The sequence below is a fragment of the Meleagris gallopavo genome, chromosome 6 (assembly GCF_000146605.3).
Source record: "Meleagris gallopavo isolate NT-WF06-2002-E0010 breed Aviagen turkey brand Nicholas breeding stock chromosome 6, Turkey_5.1, whole genome shotgun sequence".
Lineage (NCBI taxonomy): Eukaryota > Metazoa > Chordata > Aves > Galliformes > Phasianidae > Meleagris > Meleagris gallopavo.
Window position 1 is genome coordinate 40,643,410 of NC_015016.2, and position 21,834 is coordinate 40,665,243.

General features: G+C 39.3%; 2 protein-coding genes across 5 annotated transcripts in view; one reads left to right on the forward strand and one right to left on the reverse strand.

Moving 5' to 3' along the window:
* CPNE4 (copine 4) overlaps positions 1–21,834 on the reverse strand; it is a 176,114-nt gene that overhangs the window by 31,334 nt on the left and 122,946 nt on the right. For all 3 annotated transcript variants that reach the window (XM_031553961.1, XM_019616561.2, XM_019616559.2), the window contains exons 7-10: positions 17,074–17,172; positions 9,880–9,966; positions 9,226–9,285; positions 5,200–5,333 (exon numbers count right to left, since the gene is read on the reverse strand). In XM_031553961.1, coding sequence (XP_031409821.1) covers positions 5,200–5,333; positions 9,226–9,285; positions 9,880–9,966; positions 17,074–17,172 — 380 coding nt within the window. The remainder of the gene's footprint in view (positions 1–5,199; positions 5,334–9,225; positions 9,286–9,879; positions 9,967–17,073; positions 17,173–21,834) is intronic.
* The window catches only part of LOC109368291, a 6,562-nt gene continuing 3,863 nt past the window's right edge, over positions 19,136–21,834 (forward strand). The window contains exons 1-2 of one of the 2 annotated variants that reach the window (XM_019616567.1): positions 19,136–19,299; positions 20,637–21,821. In XM_019616567.1, coding sequence (XP_019472112.1) covers positions 19,171–19,299; positions 20,637–21,239 — 732 coding nt within the window. In that variant the 5' untranslated portion in view covers positions 19,136–19,170 and the 3' untranslated portion in view covers positions 21,240–21,821. Of the gene's footprint in view, positions 19,300–20,636; positions 21,822–21,834 lie in introns of those variants that run through there. The other variant, XR_002116189.1, reaches the window with a different exon arrangement.

A 21,834-nucleotide genomic window follows, 5' to 3' on the forward strand; every position in this document is an offset into this window, starting at 1 on the left:
TTCACCTTAATACTTTATAGATATTCTCCATATGAATTATTTCTGCACTTTGCAGGAAAAATGTACTCTCTGCTCATTAGTGGCCTTTGGGGAGGTTGCTAGACAAGTGTGTCTTACACAAGAATATTGTTAATATATGATCTTAGTGTGGATGCCAGTTTTATGATCTGCTTGAGTATTTAGAGTTCATCTGCCTCAATGAAAAAAGACACCAGTGTCAGAAAATAGGTGCAATTTAATTTCCGTGTGTTTCAAGGGCTCTTGGAAAAACAAACAAAGGACAACAGAAAAAGCAATCAAACAAATAAAAAACTGTAGTACCTTTAAGACTGAAGAATTAATTTTTTGAATTAGATTTAGAATACAAATAAAATGAGGACCAATTTTATGGCATCATTTTACAAATGTTTGGAATCATAAGCTGAATGTATAGATCAGAGTGGGAAATACTCAATGCAACAAATGCTTAAAGTATTTGAAAAAATACATGTAACCTTTGTCTTTTTCAATTGATTTGACCAGACAATAGCCAACTCTTAAGTTGGTGAGTGATTTGTATTAAACCAGTATGTGAATGAATGTAAAAACATAAAACAGCATTTAAAAATTAATCACACAGATAATCTCAGTATAAAGAAAATACTGAGCAGTTTAGCATTTGGGTGTGGGGTGAACAGGAAAGTTCAAATTCAGTAAAACTGCTACTCCATCTTAGTGCCACCTCTATTTTACATAATACTTCAATGCTTGTTTGAGACAGGCTGAGTTTGATGGGATTAGATAATAAACTCCAGTGTCTTGCTGAATCAGGACAGAGATTTTAAAAGAAAGAAAAATATTTAATGTTATATAATGAGATTCTTAATAAGCAGAAGCGGAAGGAAAGCTATTAACTGTAGAAATCAGATTTCAGACTGAGGACCAGATATGCAAGTCCTGTCACAGGCTTCATGCATGGAACCATCATTTAAATCCGTAATAACGTAACATCACTGAGGAAGTATTTCAGCCTTTAGCACCCCGTGCATGTAACTCCATTTATCCTCACAAACTCTTTTCAGCCTCATTCCATTTTCCTTTGCCAGAGACTGCTATCATTGCAGAATGAAAGATGAGCTAGACTTATGGCTGGCTGGTTGTATTCCAGCACTGGCAAAACAAACCATCAAAACAAAGGGCCAGCCATCTTAATAAACTGTGTGCATTGTTGTTACCATGACTTATAGCTTTGATCTGCAGAAAGGGACTTATATAACAAAATATAAATAACAAAAAAATACATGAATTTTTTTTTAGTGCATGGTGAAGTGTTAACTTATACATATCATAGAATCATAGAATGGCCTGGGTTGAAAAGGACCACAATGATCACCCGGTTTCAACCCCCTGCTCTGTGCAGGGTCACCAACCAGCACATCAGGCTGCCCAGAGCCACATCCAGCCTGGCCTTGAATGCCTTCAGGGATGGGGCATCCACAACCTCCTTGGGCAACCTGTTCCAGTGTGTCAGCACCTTCTGTGTGAAAAACTTCCTTCTAATATCTAACCTAAACCTCCTCTGTCTCAGTTTAGAACCATTCCGCTTTGTCCTTTCACTATCCACCCCTGTAAGCATTCTCCCTCCTGTTTATATGCTCCTTTCAAATATTGGAAGGCTACAATGAGGTCTCCCCAGAGCCTTCACTTCTCCAAGATAAACAAGTTCCCTCAACCTTTCCTCATAGGAGAGGTGCTCCAGCCTTCTGATCATCTTAGTGACCCTCCTCTGGACCCACTGCGAGTGCTCCACATCCTTCCTGGAAGGGGGCCCCATCTTCACATGGGAATAGCTCTACACGTATATGTATAGAGAGAGACAAATATATGTATCTAGATAGACAGCTCTATGTACTTACACAAGAGATTCCCTGTCAGAATCTTTCAAAGACAGCTATCATCTATGCTCTATGAGTTGCATTCTCTTGAAGGGTTCTCCACTGGGCTCCAAAATAAAGAGCTGGCCAAAACGATTGTGCAGAGTTGGTAAAGGTTATAAGAGAAGCTCTAAGCCAATCATAGCGCATAAGGAGCTAGCTGTAACTTCACCTGCCTTATGGACTCTTGTTAACTCATTGCTCAAAACACGAAGAGGAAACACGTGCACATTTGGTTTTGGTCAAGTTCAGAATCCTGGCTAGGCTTATACTATTGTTGGTGAGAAAACATTTCATTTGACTTATGATCCAAAGAAGTCAGTGCTGAAATCATTTAGGTGAAGAATAAATATGGATTAATATAGAAGCAGTTCTTTTTGATTCAAATACGTCAGTGCCCAATAATTTATCATTTTAATCTGTTTCCCTATGCTGCAAAAAAAGACTGAGTAGACCTGCTCAATTTCAAGGCAAAATTGCATCAGTGATATCATTTTTTTATAGAAGGAATGCTCTTGAAAATATTTAAATGGATATGTATATGTCTCACTTATTGCTTTATTAAGGCCTCTTTAGACATTCATGAAGAATTTATCTTAAAATAAATTCTTCTCCTTGGAACTGTCTGCTTATTTTACACAATAGCTTCAATAATAAGGTTTTAATGCATTTTTCCCTTTCCAGTATTTCAAGTTATATTTTAGAGCCTAGCTCCTTAAAAGTAATGATCTTCCTTTATGATTCATTTTTGCTATTGCTAAGCCACTGATTACATCACGTACAAACTTTATCTTCTGTCTTATGACAACTGGTGTTCTAGCCTGAAATAATTCCACCATGTAAAAAGAATTAAGTCTTTTGTGCAGGTTACAGCTTTTCCATTTCCCTTTCCATTATCAGATTGGCCTATTTCTGCAGCATTTCTACAATCAGGTAAATAATCAAAGCCTATTTCTCATTCTCTGAATGCTGCTGATGAAAGAATGAATGTTAGTCTTTCACGTCCAGCTATGCAGAATGACACTATTCATTTAACTGTTTCAGGAGTCCCTGAGCCCCACAGATAGTGGGTTTTTGGTTAAGTAGGGATTATTCCTGTATCAAGGAATGTGAGGCGGCGCTTAATTTGGAGGATTAGTTCCTTAGGGATGGTATGATACATACAGAAACCTAGATTATGAGAAAATTTTGTTTGAATGGATTTTCAATAGTTTGGGCTGAAATGATAGCTAGGCACAAACAATAAAACTTCAGGTAAGAGCCCTGCCATCTTTGTAGGCTCACTTTTTAACCCTACTGAAAACGCACCAGCACAAATGATGAACACTCTTCCTTTAAGCACCCTTTAGGTTCATTCTTTTTACTCCTACCTGACCTTAACATGGGAACATAAATCCTCCTTCAGCATTTAAAGTATAACTGAGCCCACTGGAGCAGTTATGGATCTGTGATACATTTCAACTTTTCAACTGAATTTGAAACTCTCTTTTTTTTTTAATGATTTTCTAAATGCAGATATGCTTTATAGAGCATTTAATGACTCTGTGATATGATCCTATATGCTCACATATATCAAGGCTGCAACTACACACAAAACAAATTCTTCTGCAGAACCTGTAGATTATTCTGTGTGAGGGTTTGCTCCTGTTAATTCTTTTTCCACTTTAGAGAAATCATTGTAAGGTTTCATTTTTGGTTTACTGGATTCAATACAAGTCTAAAGAAAAGGTCCTCATTTGCTTTATCAGAAACCACTGACCACACTGAATTAACTTGTCCATAAGAAAACTGGTATGGTGTTGCAACTTGAGAGAGTGTATGGTCAAACACATGGCACTGGGACAAGAAATTCTCTTCAGTTTTTGTTCAGCCCTAGTCCATAGCTCATAGTCTTACTTGTACTGATTACCAGCAACAGGAATTTTTTAAAGCACAATAGAACTGAATGAAGCTGATGATTTCATAGTCAGAAGGGCCAGTATTTTTCATACTGATTGGAATACACTATTGGAATACACTGAATCAGAAGAATCCTGATTTGGGATTAATATATTCAGACAGAAGCCTGTGTCACTTCTCTATTTTGTTTTCTTAACAAGTACACCTTACATGATAAAATAATAAAAATCTGCATGCATGAACCAGCTCTTCTTACACCTTTGCATATTTTGAAGTATATTAATCCACTGGATTACTGTTAATAATTATTAAATTAGTGGACAATCATTGGAATTATCAGCTCTCAAAAAAATATTAATTTTCTCAGACCAGCTGACTAAGTTTGACCATCAAACCTTACAGATGTTGCATCGGGGTAGGGTTTTACTCATTGTTCTTTGAGAAGGCTTTACCAAGGCAGTGCCTCTGAGCAGGATAATTGGTGTATGTGGCATGTCACATACAAACCAGGGTATTAAGTCACTCCACAATTTATACAGAAGTACAATCAAATTTGACTAGAAATACCTTTTTTTTTTTTGAGCATTTACACACGGCAAAGCGGTGGGTGGGTGGCTATTACATGTGGAGAGATTAAAAAGAATAATTGTGTAAGATACTATGCATCACCAACAAAGAAAGAACATTTAAAGGAAGTGCACTTGGTAATTAGATTAATAATGAGCAATTAATTTGATAAAGACATGCAGCCTATTTGAAAGCAACAGAAGTACATAATGCAATCAAAGTACGTTTGGCCCAATTACTTGCATTTGTTTATTTTTTTAACACCATGTTGTGTGCACATATTATCAGTGTCTTTTCATATTTATTTTGGAAAAGATTGCAATATTCAGCAGGTAAAGAGAACAACAAAAAAGACCACACGTTTAATTCTGAGGGCAGACATGACCATTAAGCACCTTAATTAACTAAGAATTCAGTTCCAAATCTGAAATCTTGGTAACACTTTACTGTAGAATGGGACAGAACTGTACTCTGAAGTGTATCAGAAAGGATGCTGCCAGCATCTGAAAAACAGGCTTCAAGCTTAATTCTAAAGAAAAATCCACTAAAACATGCAATTTTGTCACGTGAATACAAACTTGAAACTTAGCACATGTAACAGCCAAACAGGCAAGAACCAGACCTTTTATTATCATGAAGCTAATCAAAACCCACTGTCACTCTCAACAGTGTGGTAAGACACACTAATCTTTCTGTCATGTAGTCATTTCTCTGAAGTGACTAAACACGGACCTGCTGCAGCTGGCAACAGGCAGTCATTGATTTCCCACTGTGAAAACACTGTCTAAAGACAACTTCATTATCAAATGTGGTTATTTACCTGTCATAGTCTTGGCAAATCTCCCCGACAGCTACCAAAGCCTTCAAGTACTCATTGGGTTGATAGGGGTGGATGTAGTGCAGTGAGCAGCTGTTCCTAGGATCACCATTTGACGCAGTGAAATCTATAGCTACCTGGAACACAAGAAAAGTCAGTGTGCCGTGGTGCTCTTCTGGGCAGGAGGATACCCACACCAACCAAGCATCTTTACCAGAAAGAGTTTTCTGCAGAGACTGCAAACTTAAAGCAAAGGTCATTTAACAGTCTACTTCATCAAATCTGAATTAGGATAGTATCAATAAATACTTCTAAACGAATACATCAACTAATAAAATAAGAGTTCATAAAACTAAAATGGCATGATTAGGAAAGAATGAGCTGCATAATTATTCCATGTGGAGAAATATATTCTAATAAAAATGAATCAAACTACCTCTCGTTTCTCAAATTTAATTAAATTCTTCCAGCTCAGGTAACGTTCAGGACATAAACGCTGTACAGCAAAAATGTCCCTCGAGAGTTAAAAATCCTACTGAAACCACATCTTAAGCACACTTAAAAGTCCTTTCAGGGACGTTTCTTACAGATTTTAAAACTTCTTTTGTCTGTAGCAGTACTCATAGTAAATACTCTCGTGTGATGTATTTTTTTTTCATTTTATTTAATTTTTATCTTCATAGTGTCTTCTAAGTGTTAAGCAATTAACCCTCCCAATCTCACAGATGATGGTGAGCTTAAAGGTGAACTACAGGGCAAAAATAAAGCTTAAGTCCTGCAAAGAGTTTCGTGCTGAAAAGACTTACTGGAGGTTGTGGGAAACACTCAGTGCAAAAACAAATGTTAAATTATCTTTTAAAAATTAATTTCTTCCTTTTAAAAAAGTCTTTATCCTCCTCACTGAAGATAGACTCTCACACATATTTTTCTGTGACATTATCAGTGTGTATTGGGAAGCCCTTTCCTGAATTTCTGATGCTGCTTTCTAGGATTTCTGAAGAGGAGCAACAAGAAAACTGTATTCTCCTTGACAGAACAACATAATTTACAAACCTCCTTACAATTTTATTCTTCCTCCAAAACCCTGCTATACCCCCATCTTCAATAGCTACAATTGCACTGAGTTCAATTTGCAGTTTTACTGTGCAGTTGATGTGGGAGGACTTTACTGAGGGTTGCATAAGGAACTTTGAAAGTCCTAGCTTGCCTCTGCGAATGTGTACCTTCCCCAGCTGAAGTCTGCTTGGCACAGGCAGGTCTATTTTACTTGGCTGTAAAATGAAAATATAACATAAAATTTTCACTCTCCCTTCAAAAGAGAAGAGTGAAAAAAAGAGAGTTGCTGATGAGAGAAGCTAAAAGAGAAAAATCATACTGCATCAACCCCATATGGCTTTTTCCCACTTTCTCTGGTTTTCTACCTCTAACTCTTGGCTGAATAAAAATACTTCTCAGAGTATTTTTACTCTCCGGGTAGCTTGGAAATCCTCCCCTGCCCCACAGTGAGGAGATGTGAGCTTGATCTGGATTGCAAATAAAGTACTCTTTCACCTCACCTTCCCTATTCATTGCTCATGCACTGAAGCAGTGGGTCCGGTAGTTTTCCACATAGAACTTTCTTCCCAAAATAACAGCTTGATTTTTAACTTGAATAAATTCAGAGAAATCCCCTCAGGTTTTAACCTGCCTGCTTGTACATAACTATCTGTGCCACAGCTGCCAGAAATTACCAAGAAACTCTAGCAACTTGTGAAACCTATAAAATGGGTTATATAATATTATATAATATGTAATAATATATAATATATATAATATATAATGAGTTATAATGGGTATAAAGTGGTAAATCCACAGATAACAGCATGCATTAGCTTAGATTCAAGATAGATATTTCTCTTTTTTAAATCTTAGCCAAAGTGTTCAAATATTTTCTTAACAATATGAGTTTTTCTTAAAAAAAATAGTATTGCAACCTTACATTTTTGTCCTGATTACAGGAAATGCAAAAAATTCACTATATGACAGAGAAACAATGGTCACTGTAGAACTGTTAATGGTGTGTTTTCACTAGGCTAATACCACAAATGAGTTAATCTTGTGGCCAGCAAAGCAGCACTCCTTCTTAAAATGGATACATTTGATTTTTATTGGTGTATCTTTAAATATTTTGGTTCAAATGTGCCAGTCATCTTCCCATATCTAAATACAAAAATAACATAGCAATAACTCTTAGCACTTCTTTTCCACATTGTTGTTAAAAGTGTGATTTTCAACACACTGAAAACATCCTACACAGCCAGGATCTCTTGCTAGATCTGTCAGCAAAGACTCAGCTGGTCCAATACCATGACCTGTCTAAGAGAGAATCTTTCCAATATATCTTTCTATTACAGTTCCCTTTATGCATGTTACACATCCTTTCTGCTATATTTCCTAAAGTGATGAAAATGTATTCTGACTGCAGACCCATTTGCACTGTCAGCTTATGAACATCTCTTCTGCAGCAGGGAACACCGTCTGATAGGAGATATGGTGTGTTGCAATAACCACTGCATAAAAGTAACAGCCTGGAATCAGCACTACTGATCTCTGCAGACTAAGGCTTCTTAATAAATGGTTTTAAAGCGAAAGGAAAGTTTACTTGCATTTTTCAGAGACGTTCTTTCTAACTACAAACTACACTCCTACAAAGTATCCCAGAAACACATAGCATGATGTTACCAAAGCCCTCGTTACTGCCTTAAATTAGCAAGTACATCATACTACAGGGGTTTTTTTCGTTACAAAATCTATGCTTAGCATCCCCATTTCCCTCCTTGAGCAAGTGTCCTTTTACATCCCAGGCAGCATTGTTCTGCCTGTACATGGCATGAACTCCTTAGAGTCATTAACATTAAGGCAACAGCAAGAACAGAAGTGCTATGACAGTTGTAAAAAATTCCAGATCCAATGTACCATTCCAATAAAAAGAAATGGAAATCTGAGAAGGTGGAAGGAATAGGTTGACCCTGTTGCAGAGGTCTGAATTAACCAAAGTAGGCCTAGATAAAAAGGAGATCATATAATGTACGCAGAAAGCAAGGGAGCAGTGAGTATCTTCCCTAGGTTGCACCTTTTTGCTTCAGTGCCCACAAGAACAGCTCTGATATATTTATGGGGACAGTAACAAGGTTCACAAGCAGTCTATGCTATCATTGTGGGTACTAGTGCAACTGAGGGACAAAGAAGTAAAACATCAAACATTCAGCTTGTGAACTACGTTATGAAGAAACAGAGCTATAGGCACAGAGATATCCATAACAGCTCCTCCTGACTCTATGTAGGTTGAAAACTGACTTAAATAACACAGTAGCTGGTAGACTTACCACTGAAATCAGTAGTAATTTAGGGATTTCTGTGACTCACAACATAGTGGATTTTCATCTTCTTTATGTGCTCACTGCCCATTCTTGCAGATCAGTCTATTTAACTTACGCATTATGAGCTGTTTTGCTTCATTTCAATGACCCTGTCCTATTTCCTCAGATAACCCAAAGCAAAGCACATGCAAATGCTTTAGAACATGCAAACTGAGTACAAACCAATACACTATGCACTACAAGGGAACACCCGACTTCTCAGATAAACTATGAGGAACCTGATTTAAAACTTAGTGCAGCAAAAACATAACAGACTATTTAGACAAACAATATAAAATATAATAGAGGCAATACTATCAGTCAGATACATATAAAAATCCATTTAAATACTGCTGTGTTCAACTTATGTTGAAAGCTCACTTAGCTTCTCACCTTTATTTTTTGCAATGCAATTGTAATTGATGTAAAACATATAGTAAGTACATCAGTATGTGCAAGAAAATCCTAACACATTAACCAAGATTTATTTTCTGAGCATAACACATATCTTTGAAGACATTAATAATTTACTAAGGAATGGCGTGTAAGAATCTTTTCTTTGGGAAAGTGATGAATAGTATCTAAGAGGATTCCCCTTCTTTAAAACAAGTTGTAGAATTAAGACACTTACTGTAAACTGTATTTGGCAGCCTCCCATTATATAATCTAAGAAAGAATGCATCTTGTGGATCTGCAGACAAGAAATCAAGATACTGAAATTAAGTGTGCACTGCTAAAACATCAGATCATGGAACTGCCTGAACAAAGTAAACTGAAAGAAGGGGGAGACCAACTGAAAATAAGGTGAGGGAAGAGTGGGAGTTGGAAAGAACAGAAATATAAAGAGAGAAAATATCCAATTATTCTAAGAATACAGAATGGTAAATTCATATAAAAAACAAAACCAGTCTCTGCTTCTTCTCAGTAGGAAGTCAATGGGAATTTTGCTGTTATTTTAGGAGGAGCAAGGGCAATTCAAAGATAGTTGGAAGGATTGGAAGGGTAACATATAGAAGGCCATTTGGCAAGCTGACAGACGTAAGAGTTTAGTACTGCTAACTCACACCAGTAGGGACAGGATAAGAGAAATTAAAGAGGAACATGTGGGACAGTTAGCTTACTTTTAGGATTCAAATCCTTGTCTTTACATTTTTTCCTGGCCCAGTTTCTATTGCTATTGCTATTCTCTACATGGTTCCAGTTTGTTATCTACATTTTCAAACACCATTAAAATACACTGCTGAGAGTTAAGGAAAGAAACAGAAAATGAACAAAACACAAATACCTTGCACTGGTTAAGGATAACGATGCCTGAGTTCTTGTAACTCTTCTTCTTTGCTTTGTACTTGGGGTTAATGCATTCCCATTGTACCTGTGAGAATAGAAGTCACTGCATGAAGTAAAACTAGTGTAGACATTAAATAATTAACAAAGATGGCACTGTCTGATTTCCACAGTTGACTAAATCCTGTCAATAATGGTGCACGCAGAAGACAATAATAAAAACAATATGTAGAGAATTAACAGAAAAGATCCCAAGGCAAACACCTATCTTCTAATGTGTGCATGTGGACACAGAACTGAGAAAGATACCCACATTTTTGTGTTGTCACCTACCAGTGTCACCAGTAGGTTCAGGTGTTATGTGAGGAGGACTGAGGATCTTTTGAGATTATTTAAGAAAGGAAAAAAAGGAGGAGCTTAATATAAATGAAAGTACTCGAGGGAGCAGTCTGATGCATTATTTTAACTACAAAACTGCCTACATATTATAACTGGTTGTTAAACTCAAGATGAGAGAAATTCTGATCAGACATTCTATCACTCACTTTTGAAAGAGAATAATAGTTTCTTCTTTACATCTCATGGTAAAAGAAAAAGTTAAGAAAAATGACTAAAACATGAAAAGAAGTAGCTGATTAAAGCTTTAACAGTTTAAAATTTCAAAATAATCCCTCATAGTATATTTAAACAAAAGAACGTTTTTGGAAATCTTCTGACCAGTTTTTTTTCTACAGCAAAATAGTCTTATTTTGTTACTGAAACATGTTGCCTTGCTCTTACCATAACATCTCTGAGAGTCTTACTTTTTACTTCAGAAGAAGCGAAAAGCCATCTCTGGTTTCAAACAGGTTGATAAGACCAAACTTGCAGACCCTGAAGTCTAATTACTACATTATTATTCATGTGTTACTGCAGACGTAAAATGTACAAGTATGCATCTGTATTTTTAAATCCAGATTTGTAAGTGTAACATGTTATTAAATAAGGTTAAGAACACACCCATTGCCTTCCAGGGAGTTGTTTCCAAATGCTGGGAGAAAACATGAGCTCTAACAAAATGCCAGGTAAAACAAAGAATACTCACAAGGGGAGTAGGGAACTGTACTACCTAGAATTCTCTGTTATACTTGGGAAATGAAACAGATCTAAGCATTATAATACTTTGCCTATAGTGAAGACCTCCATATTTTATTGTCTGAGCAAAGTGAGCATGTAAAATCATTTTTATTTTATGAACAGCCACATTGAGCTTCCAACCACGGCCTTACAGCAATTATTTGGATGTCTCTGAAATATTTAAAAATTGGAGCTTCTCTTAAATGTCAAAAACAGGGAATGCACATGTATGGCTCCAGAGCAATATAAGACTTTTTTGCACCCAGGAGGATGAGTATTTTCATCATTGTTTCTGCAGAGATGTAGCAGAGCCAAGAAAGGGAAAAGACAGAAAAAAAAAAAAGGGTCCAACTGCAGGAAGCACATCTGCTTGCTCTCCTAGTTAGCCTAAAGCTTGATTGTTTGTCTTGTGAAATGAATTTTCCAGCTGAGAAGACAGACAGACACAGGCCCACATGTTCAGGGGAAATCCTCCATAAACATTTTTTCTCTACTCAGGAGAAGCAGTCAAGCTCAAGAAATGAAAGCACATCTTTCCAGCTACACAGAACTCACTGCAACACAACACAGGAGTGCAACAACCTCATTATTTAGGAAAGCAACCTTACAGTAAGGCAAAATCACTGCCCATGTCTTGATACACTGCTGTCTGGCAAGATGGTTTAGCACACAGTTACCTCAAACTTAATGGAAGCATTCCTACAAGAAAACTCTGCTGTGTCTATGTTATAAAGAAGTAATATAGTGAATAAAGAGAATAAATAGCAGTCAGGATTTGTTTTCCTCCCTTTCACTTTTAACTACATCGGAGAGACTTCATGGCTTTCCCCTGAATATCCAAGGTATGCTTCCTTAATTTTATCATCCTCTAACAGGAGCACTTTTCAATGTGTGTGTTTAAAGAATACCCGGCCTGTATAAACCTTATGCTGTGCAGAAAAAGGACTACTTAAGCCTAATATAAACATTATGTTCTAAAGTGTATTAAAACATTCCATATGAGTCACTGACATGCCACTGGCAGATGAAGCTAGGAAAGAAACAGAATTGACTAGCAAATTCATAGAAATGTTGTTTTTTTTTGAAGAAACAGAAAAAAAGAAATAATTTGCAACTATTCAATCCTTTGATATGGTGCTATAACAAAGGGAAGGGATGAAGAGGAGAGAGGAGGGAGAAATCCCTCTCCAGTTCGTGAGTAGGTTTCTACATGAAGCTCTCTTACCTGTACTAACCATCAAGGTGTGATTCTGACCTTGGCCATACCCACAGTTCAAGTTGAAGATGTGACATGCATCATTTGAAGGAAATGCCCTGAAAAGACCTTGTCACATCTTCAGCTCTTCCAAAAGGATCGGAATTCATTAACCAACTCTAAGCAGGTAATTAAAAATGCAAAACAATTTTGAAATATTTTTGCTCGCACTGTGAAGACACGATCAATTTTCAGTCTGTTCCTACATTCCCTGTATTGATTTGGTATCTGATACTGTTTTTAATTGATTCATTTTTGTCTCTTAAATTAACTTTTCAGCTGAATGGAAACCAATGCAATAGTCTGCAATCTGACACTAATGGTAAACATTGTGAAATTCGGATTCAATCTCCTGGAAGTCACTTAACATTTCCTCCAAATGCTTGGCAGCTCAGAGCTATACAAGCTCTTTCCCTGTCAAACACCACAGTAAATCTGAAACAGAAATTATCTGGTTCTAAGTATCTTCAATTAATTTAATATAAATACTGTTTCAAATGTTGGTAATGAAACCCGATACTACACTGCTTCGGTGTTTCTTTCATACCATGACACTTAAACCACTGTGTGAAGAATTTCTGAATGTAAAACAAACTCCATCCATCTATTCTTCAGTGGAAGTCAGTAAACTAATACTGAGATGTGGATGGGTCTAATCCTCTCTTTGCTGTAATGAGGACACAGACTCTCAATGGGTGACGTTGCTCTCTGTAGTTAAGGATGATGCTTTCCCAAGCATCTTCATTCATTATCTTACTAAATCCTCAGAAGAGAAGAGTCAATGATGCAACCACCCATTCAGTAGTGATGAAATGCAGGTAAACATTTTATTTGGACAGCACAAGCTATTCAGAGAAACGAAGATGTCAGGAGGGCTTCATGTTCCCCATGGCAAGAGAAATCATGATACAGAGCAGCTGTTTTCTCTTGTACACCATGCTTCCCCATGAGGAGATCAAGTGGGCCATGAGGAAAGAACTAGAGTGCTATAGCAGAGCTTTGGTTAACATTAGCATATTTTCTGATCTCCCTGTTAATTCTTTCAGTTATCCCTTGTTTTTTCATATACTTCTCTTGCAACAAATTGCATAGCTTGTAAATGACAAAGGAGGCACACTCTAATGGACAGGGCAAAAAATAAAAAAGTCAATAGTAGGCGGCTTTATATCCTGCATTATCTTTTTCCGATACCTCAAGAAAAGCAAGTCACTTCTAAGCAAACTACAACTCCTCCTACCTGGAATGCTAATTCATTCCTGTCACCGGTCTACACAAGGGGACTGGATGTTTTTATTTTTTCCCCTTCTGACTCAGAATGATAATCATCATGGGAGAAGATCTGTTTTTAATCAGTATCAGAGTTTTCCTATGAAAACTTGCAGCTGGGGAACTAAGTGAAAACCAGAATGTCTTTGCTTCCTCAGCAAAGGCCTAGCTTCACTCACATTCCTGAGGTGGCATCGCTGCTGTATTAAACATACGGACATGGCAGAGGTCTCACATCACTGCACCCTCTTCCAAGGCCCCTGTTGCCCTCTTCAGGACCACAGGAGCTGCTGATCACAGAATATCTTGAGTTGAAATGGACCTTAAAGATCATCTAGTTCCAAACTCCCAGCTGTAGTTACAGCTGCCACCCACAGGATCAAGCTGCCAAGGGCCCCATCTAATCTGGCCTTGAATGCCTCCAGGGATGGGTCATTCACAGCTTCCCTGGGCAACTTGTTCCAGTGTCTCAACGTCTTCTGAGAAAATAATTTCTTCCTAACATCTAACCTAAATTTCCCCTCACTTAGTGATAGGACAAGGGAGAAGGGTTTTAAACTATCAGATCATGTAACAGTCAGTCTCCCTCCTTTTTGAAAGCTCTCTTGAAGTACTGGAGGAGCCACAATGAAATCTCAGAGTCTTCTCCAAGCTAAAACAACCCCAGCTGCCTCTCTGTTTCTTCGCAGGAGAGGTGCTCCAGCCCTCCAATCATCTCTGTGGAATTGCAGTAGAGATGGTAAGCACAGCAGGGTTTCTTTTTCCCTTCCCTTTCTGTGTGCGTGCATACATACATGCATCCTTTTTTTTTTGTAATACAGGAACAGATTTTTCACTTATGTAACTCCTGTACTGCATGAGGATCCAGGTGGTTTCTTTTTCTGCAACTTTTTTTCCCCAAATCCCTATGGTTTTATCATTCACAGATGATTTTTCCTTTAAATTATGAGCAGCTTTAACAACCTTTAAATTTTTATAAAGTTTTTCTTGCCTTGTTTTACAATGTTTGGCAAATTAATATTATAAAACTGCCAGTATACAAACATTAAAAAACAAAAAACTACAGTACATATATTTGGAAATAAACCTAGGCATACAATAAACAAAAAATACTGTCACAAAGAGTAACGGACTTCTTACTGTGTTTTCTCATGCCAAGTTTGTGAAGGAGTAGCTGATCAATTTTGGAATGGTAGGAGATGCTGAACAGAAGACTTAGAACTGTCTATTTCAGAGGCTATGAAAAAATCTCTTCTAAAATCTCTTCTAAGAAAGACTGTCTAACCTACTCATCTCCTCACCCATGTATAATTACATTTCTTTGATGTGGCTGATTATGTCATGTTGCACAGACGATGCTGAGACAAACACATGCATTTATGGGACCCACAACCAATAGCATATACTGCCTTTAGCAGCAGTAGTTACTTCTGAAGAATGGAAAAAAAGGAGAGAGAAAGAGGGAAGGAAGGACAGAAAGAAAGTGGGAAAAAAAAAGAAGTATGGTAATTGCTCTCCATTGGCCAGCCAGGAAGACAAGTGACATGGTCTATTAAACAAAGTACTTTTCTGATACAACAAATGATTCACAATACCTTCTCCAAAATAACTATACTGTTTTCATCAGGACCTGCTCAGACTGTCTACTGGTTGTTCTTGACTACTGTGATAATAGTGCTGAATGAAGCTCACTTTCATCAGGTGCCAAGAACCATTTGGAACATGTATGCATATTCTTTGGGGCATTTATATATATATAATAAAATATATATGTATAAAATATATATGTTTTTATACATTATGTTATATCCATTTTTAAATGGCTATAGCCTACTACCTTATCCACTAAATCTTGTTTTCTTCTATAATAGACTACAAAACAAGGGTTAAAAAAGAGATGTGGGCAGAAGGTCTGAGTTTCACACTAGTGACAATTGTGTCCCATCCATAACAGTATCAGGTTTTGTAGGTATAAGCCCATAGAGTAACTGCAGTAAACACAGAATAAGAGCATCAAGGGAGAAATAATGTTGGAACAGCTTAGGACTATGGAGGAGAAATTGTGCACATCTGCCACAAAAAGCAGACATAATGTTAGAGGTGAAAGGCAGCTTGCAGAATGACAAATGGCAGGCTCTTAGCAATGCAAAGATTCAGGCACTTAACAGCACTGTGCTACATTAAAGTATTCCTGGACTACTCTCTAATACTACTCTGTGAACTTATAAAGATTAGAGTAAGAACTGACCAGTCACTATACTAACTTCTCATGTTTCTGCCTGAGTAACCACCCTTTTTGTTACTGGGGGATGGAAAGAGTCCATTGCTTCCACATCAGAATAAAAAATGTATAGATCACCTTTCACAGACATTCCTGGTGCTCTGGATGGAAAATCACTTGTCTTGGCCAACAAGCTGCCCATTTGGAAAGGACTGCAGTGCTGTTTTGAAAATGTTTACATTGGAAATATGCACATTTTACCACTTTCACACTGTTTATTTTCCAACCACAGCCACTTGCATACAAAATTAAGGTGCTGTCATAACGTTGTTGTTAATGTTATTCTCTCTGGAAATAGTTAACCTTATATTAGCTTATTTATAATAGGTAAATATATGACTGATACATGTATCAGTGGTATTTTACACACATAAACAACACATGCTAAGCTTCCAAACATCAACAAAAGACAACTAGAACAAGTAGCATTTCTTGACCTAAGGAACAGCCTGACTGCAACACCTACTAAACACTTTCTGACCCTTTGCTATCTAATGTAAAGCCCAGACAAAGTTTATTACAGCTTAGTTTTGTTTAGTTTTGAGATCACCATGAAGCAGTGACTGCAAATATGAGTAGATTAGAAAGACAATATTTTAAATTCCCCCACAGAAAATTTATCAAAACAACTTCAGGGTTAAGCAATAATAAGAAAAAACAATTTCTGGAACTACATATGCCAAATCATTTATCATATTCAATAATTACCATCAACTTCAATTTTAAAAGATCAGGCTGACATAATGAAGGGAAATTATTAATAAGCTAACATTTTATTTTCCCTTAGGACTGTAATTTATGAGACATTTAAGAAATAAATTAGGTTCATCCTGATAGGATCGAGTTAGAGCTGGTAGCAATCATGCAGCACATGAGAAATAAAGAAAAATGGAGAAAACTGGAGAATGACCCTCATCCAATAAAGGACTATAGGCCAGCTGGGGAATTCTTTCAGTGCCTTGTGCCTATGCTTTATCATAACAGCAAAGCATCCAATAGATAGGCTCAAAGGAAATAAATATTTGCAGAAATATCTGTGAAATATGGACTTGAGAAACAGTCTCATTATTTCAGATAGAGAGCTACAAGATAGGTCGCTTTCTGCATTTTTGGATTATCATGTAATAACAGTAAAATATACAGGAGATAAACAGAACAAATACACTTCCAAGAAAAAAAAAAAAGAGGCATTGTCATTTGCAGCACTACAGAAATGCATCAGGAACACTGATCCTCAAAGCTTATATACTGACAGTGCTTGAGTGGTTTCCACCTACCTGTCGCCCTTCCATAGCCCCTCGCATTTCCTTGAAAGTTGAGCTAAATTCTCCAATGAAGTCATGTTTTCCGTTGGAATCCCAGTCCCAAACTATGCACTGGAGAGAAAAAGAGAAAAGAAAATAACACATTTTTCTTAAAAAAAAAAAAAGGAATTTACTAAAAAAAAAAACCCACACAGAAATTATGATATGCATACAATAGAATTGTACTGCGTGTTATCTAGAAAAAATCACAGGTGATATTAAAAATGTTCTTGTCCAGATAAAAACGAAATAACTAGCAATATCTCAACACAGCTTGCAACTAACAGCTACGTATTATGGAATTGGCTGATGAAAGCAAGTTCATATTGTACAGAAAAAAGGATTCATCTTTCAGCATGGTGTAAAAACACAAGATACTATCTATGTACATTTGCAGGTTCATGTTGAAATGGTGTCCTGAATTAGGATCAATGTACCTCACTAAAGTGCTTTACAAATATCAATCACTACTCAGAGTACTAGTTGCTGTGGTCATGATGTGACAGAATCATAGAATGGCCTGGGTTTAAAAGGTCTTCAACAATCATCTCCTTTGCCGTGACAAAGGTTGCCAACCACCAGACCAGGCTGCCCAGAGCCACAATCACACCGGCCTTCAATGCCTCCAGGGATGGGGCATCCACAACTACTCTGCAAAACCTGTTCCAGTACGTCACCTCCCTCCGTGTGAAAAACTGCATCCGAATATCTAACTTAAATCTGCCCCTGCCTTAGTTTAAAACCGTTCCCTCTTGTCCTATCACTATCAACCCATGTGAACAGTTCTTCCCCCTCCTACTTATACACTCCCTACAAGTACTGGAAGGCCATAATGAGGTCTCCCTAGAGCCTTCTTTTCCCCAAGCTAAACAAGCCGAGTTCTCACAACCTTTCTTCATAGGAGAGGTGCTCCAGACCTCTGATCATCTTAGTGGCCCTCCTCTGGACCATTCCCAAGAGTTCTGCTGCTTTCCTGTGCTGGGGTTCCCAAACATGGATGCAGTACTCCAGATAGGGCCTCGCTACAGCAATACTCACTCACCTTTAAGCAGCCCCTGCCAAAAACAATATACACCCACTGCATGTGCAAAAGCACAGAAAAATGTCAACACAGTTTTAGAAAAGGAAAGAATAAAACGGGTAGTGGGCAAAACTTGTCACAATTTCCATTTGTTGCAGTCATTCTTATCAGTGCAACTCAGAAACCAAATGCTTCTGTCACTATCTGAACAGGTATAAATGATGCAAACACTACAGAAACAGTGCAGTGTGTGACCAAAACCAAAAAAAAAAAAGCAGCGTTAGAACCTTCCCTCTCTACATACATGCACGACACCAGCCGCAGTAGACCACAGCAGCACAAGTATTTCTCTTCCACAGGCGACTTGTGGCCCATCCACCACTTGTGAGTTCTGAAACATAGTGGCAATTAACATCTTCCTATCAAATAAAACACGACAAAGTGGAAGCAAAGAAAGATTGAAAGATCCTTTGTAATAAAGGATGGACTGGAAGCTGGGACTTCACATTGCAGTTAAACTTTGGATGACCAGAGAATTACTAGCATTGAATGTGAAGGGATTTTACCAAGGAAATCAGAAGCCCCTTGTTAGGCAGAGGTGGGCTATGAGATATCGCACTGAACCATGAATAAATTACAGAAACAAAAGATCAACAAATACAAACCAAAGAGAGAGCTCATCACTGACTCAGCAAGGAGGGACAACCCATTGGGGCAGTTTCTTTTGACACTGTAAACCCTGACACAAAAATCTTACTCAGGCTAGGCAAGACGGGGCAGTTAGGGCAGTTAGAGACGGGTGGGACGACGCACGGGGTTGCCCCTGGCAACAGCACAGTGATGTCACGCCGGGGTCCTGGCCACGGCAACCAGCCCACCAAAACCAACACACACCTCTTCCCTGCTTGCCACTCGCAAGGCTCCGCAGGTGAAGAGGGTGCACCAAAGGCCAGCTTTGCTGCTGCCGCTTGGCACTACATTTGATAGCATTTGGCTTCAGGCCAGCAGACTCACCTGCCCAGCAAAGTGCACGGAGCAGACCCCACCCCATGCCAGCCTTCCCAATGAAAGACACCGCTCACAACGCTGGAGGCACAGCTCCAACTTCCAGCACCCTGCACAATGAAATCAATGAGCTGTGTGTGCGGTTCATGCGGCTCTGCGTTAACACCAAGCAGGTAAATACTAAGGACTCTGCCAACGACAAAGTGCAGAAACCCAACACCGGGGTGAACCGGTGAGCCGAACTGTGAACTCTGCTGGTCATGGATGTGCCCCATTCAAGCGTGTGACAACTGAGCCACACGCGGATCAGAGCCAGCTCGGCCAGGGGTGGGTAGACAGGGATGGGGAACAGAACAGGCCCCGCATCATCCATGATGACGTGGTTTTGGACTCGCTCTGAAAGCTGGACGCTCCCAAGTGCACAGGGCCGGATGGATTGCACCCTAGAGTGCTTAGGGAGTTGGCGGGTGTGCTTGCCAAGCCACTCTCCATCATCCTTCGACTGTCCTGGCTAACTGGGAATGTCCCGGCAGACTGGAGACTGGCAAACGTGACAGCCAGTCACGAGTGCTGTCCCCAGGGCTCAGTGCTGGGACCGCTTCTATTTCACATCTTCATTCATGACCTCAAGTTGGGAGGGAGTGTTGATCTGCCGGGTGGGAGAAAGCACCAACAGAGGGACGTGGAGAGACCAGATCGATGGGCCAGGGCAAACTCTATGAGTTTCAAAAGGGCCAAGTGTCGGGTCCTGCATTTGGTCACAACCAACCCAGGCAGCCATACAGACTGGGGGAGGAGTGGGTGGAAAGCTGCCTGACGGAAAGGCACCTCGGTGTTATGATGGACAGCTGGCTGAATATGAGCCAGCAGTGTGCCCAGGTGGCTTAAAAGGCCAAATGCATCCTGGCTTGGATCAGGAATGGTGTGCTGAGCAGGACTAGGGAAGGAATCCTGTCCTTGTACTCGGCATTGGTGAGGCTTCACCTTGAGTGCTGTGTTCTGTTTTGGGCACTCAGTACAGAACGGACATTGAAGTGCTGGAGCAGGCCCAAAGAAGGGCAACAAGCCTTGTGATGGGCTTGGAGAATATGCCCTATGAGGAGTGATTGAATGAACTGGGCTTTTTTAGGCTGGGGAAGAGGAGGCTGAGGGGAGACCTTACTACTCTCTTCCAATACCTCAAAGGCGATTGCAGCAAGAGCAGCGCTGGTCTCTTCTCATTGTTGACAGGAAGAGGGGAAATGGTCTCAAGTTGTGCCTGGGGGGGAGGTTAGGTTCTATATCAGGAAAATCTTCCTTACAGAAAGGGAGGTTGAGCACTGGAATAGGCTCCCCAGGCAGGGAGGTGGTTGAGTCACCATCCTTACATGTGTTTAAAAACCATTAGGATGTGGTGCTCAGGTACGTGATTGAGAGGAGGGTTGTTAGAGTTAGGGTAGTATGGTTAGGTTGTGGTTGGACTCGATCATCTTTAAGGTCTTTTACAACCTGACCAATTCTATGATTTTAGGAGCAGCGGGCGATGCTGCGTGCAGTGATGCCCTTCTCTGAGCTACCAGCAGCACCAGGGCATATCCAACAACATCCATGCCCACCTCTGGACAAGAAACGTAAGCACTGCAGTGAGAGGCTGCAGAACAGTGGCAACCAAACAGTGAACTTCACAGGCAAGCGGCAGGATGAATTCATACCAGCGGCCAAGAAGAGGTGCAGAGACTTACCAGTATTACCAGCATCTCTGCACACAAAAGGCCTTTCATCTAGCAACCCAAATGAGAATGGGAAAAAGCAGGCTCAGCCGAGCTGTACTCAAGCCCCAAGTTTGGCTGCCCAGCAGCACAAAACTCAAGAAAGCTGCAAGACAGACAGCCAGAATAAACAGAAGTTCCAGCCTGAATCTGTGCTGCAAAAAGAGGCTGAGGGCCAGAAACCATCAGGCAAACACAAATGTAAAACAAAACATCTGGATGTGCAGGGAAGAAAGAGATCATTCCTTGCAATAGACGACCCGTTTGACACAGAAGACACTCAAGATATGGTCGCACTGCCAAAAAAGGTGATGAAGCAAGCAGAGCCTGCTCTGCATTGTGGCTCCTTGCCCACCAAATCCTAACAGCGGAACCGGCACAAGCAGCTGCAGGAGCCCCCCTCGCTGCCGACCATCCAGCCTGCCGTGCTGCAGGTGGACAGCCCTGCCAGAACATGCCACACGAGGCCCACTCCATGCATCATATGGACCATCAAGTGTTTAACCCTGACAGACTTTCCAAGGCTCCTCATTTCACTATTAGCAAGGACCCTCCCTTTGACAGACTTTCCAGGAACTGTTGCATTCCTTTTAATCCTTTTAGATATTGATGTTAATAGTTTTATGTTGTTTCTTTATTGTAATGTTTGTTCTAGAGTTACTTCTTTAGCTATGTTTTCCAATGCCATTGTTTCTGCAAATAAAAGACACTGTTATGTATAAGAACATCTTTCCTTCAGATAAGAAAACTGAATTCTTGTTGGATGGATTCTCTCTTTCCAGGCCGTTTCTACAAAATTGTGCTGTTTCATTAAATGCACACACGATCCAGTCTAAGTCTGTTATTACTTGCAATTTCTTTCCTGCTTTAGGGAACGCATCCGCACACGGGCTTTGTTTCATGCAAAGCACGGGTTACACAGAACGTACTTCTTGTGGGTGATGGAAACAAAGTCACGTG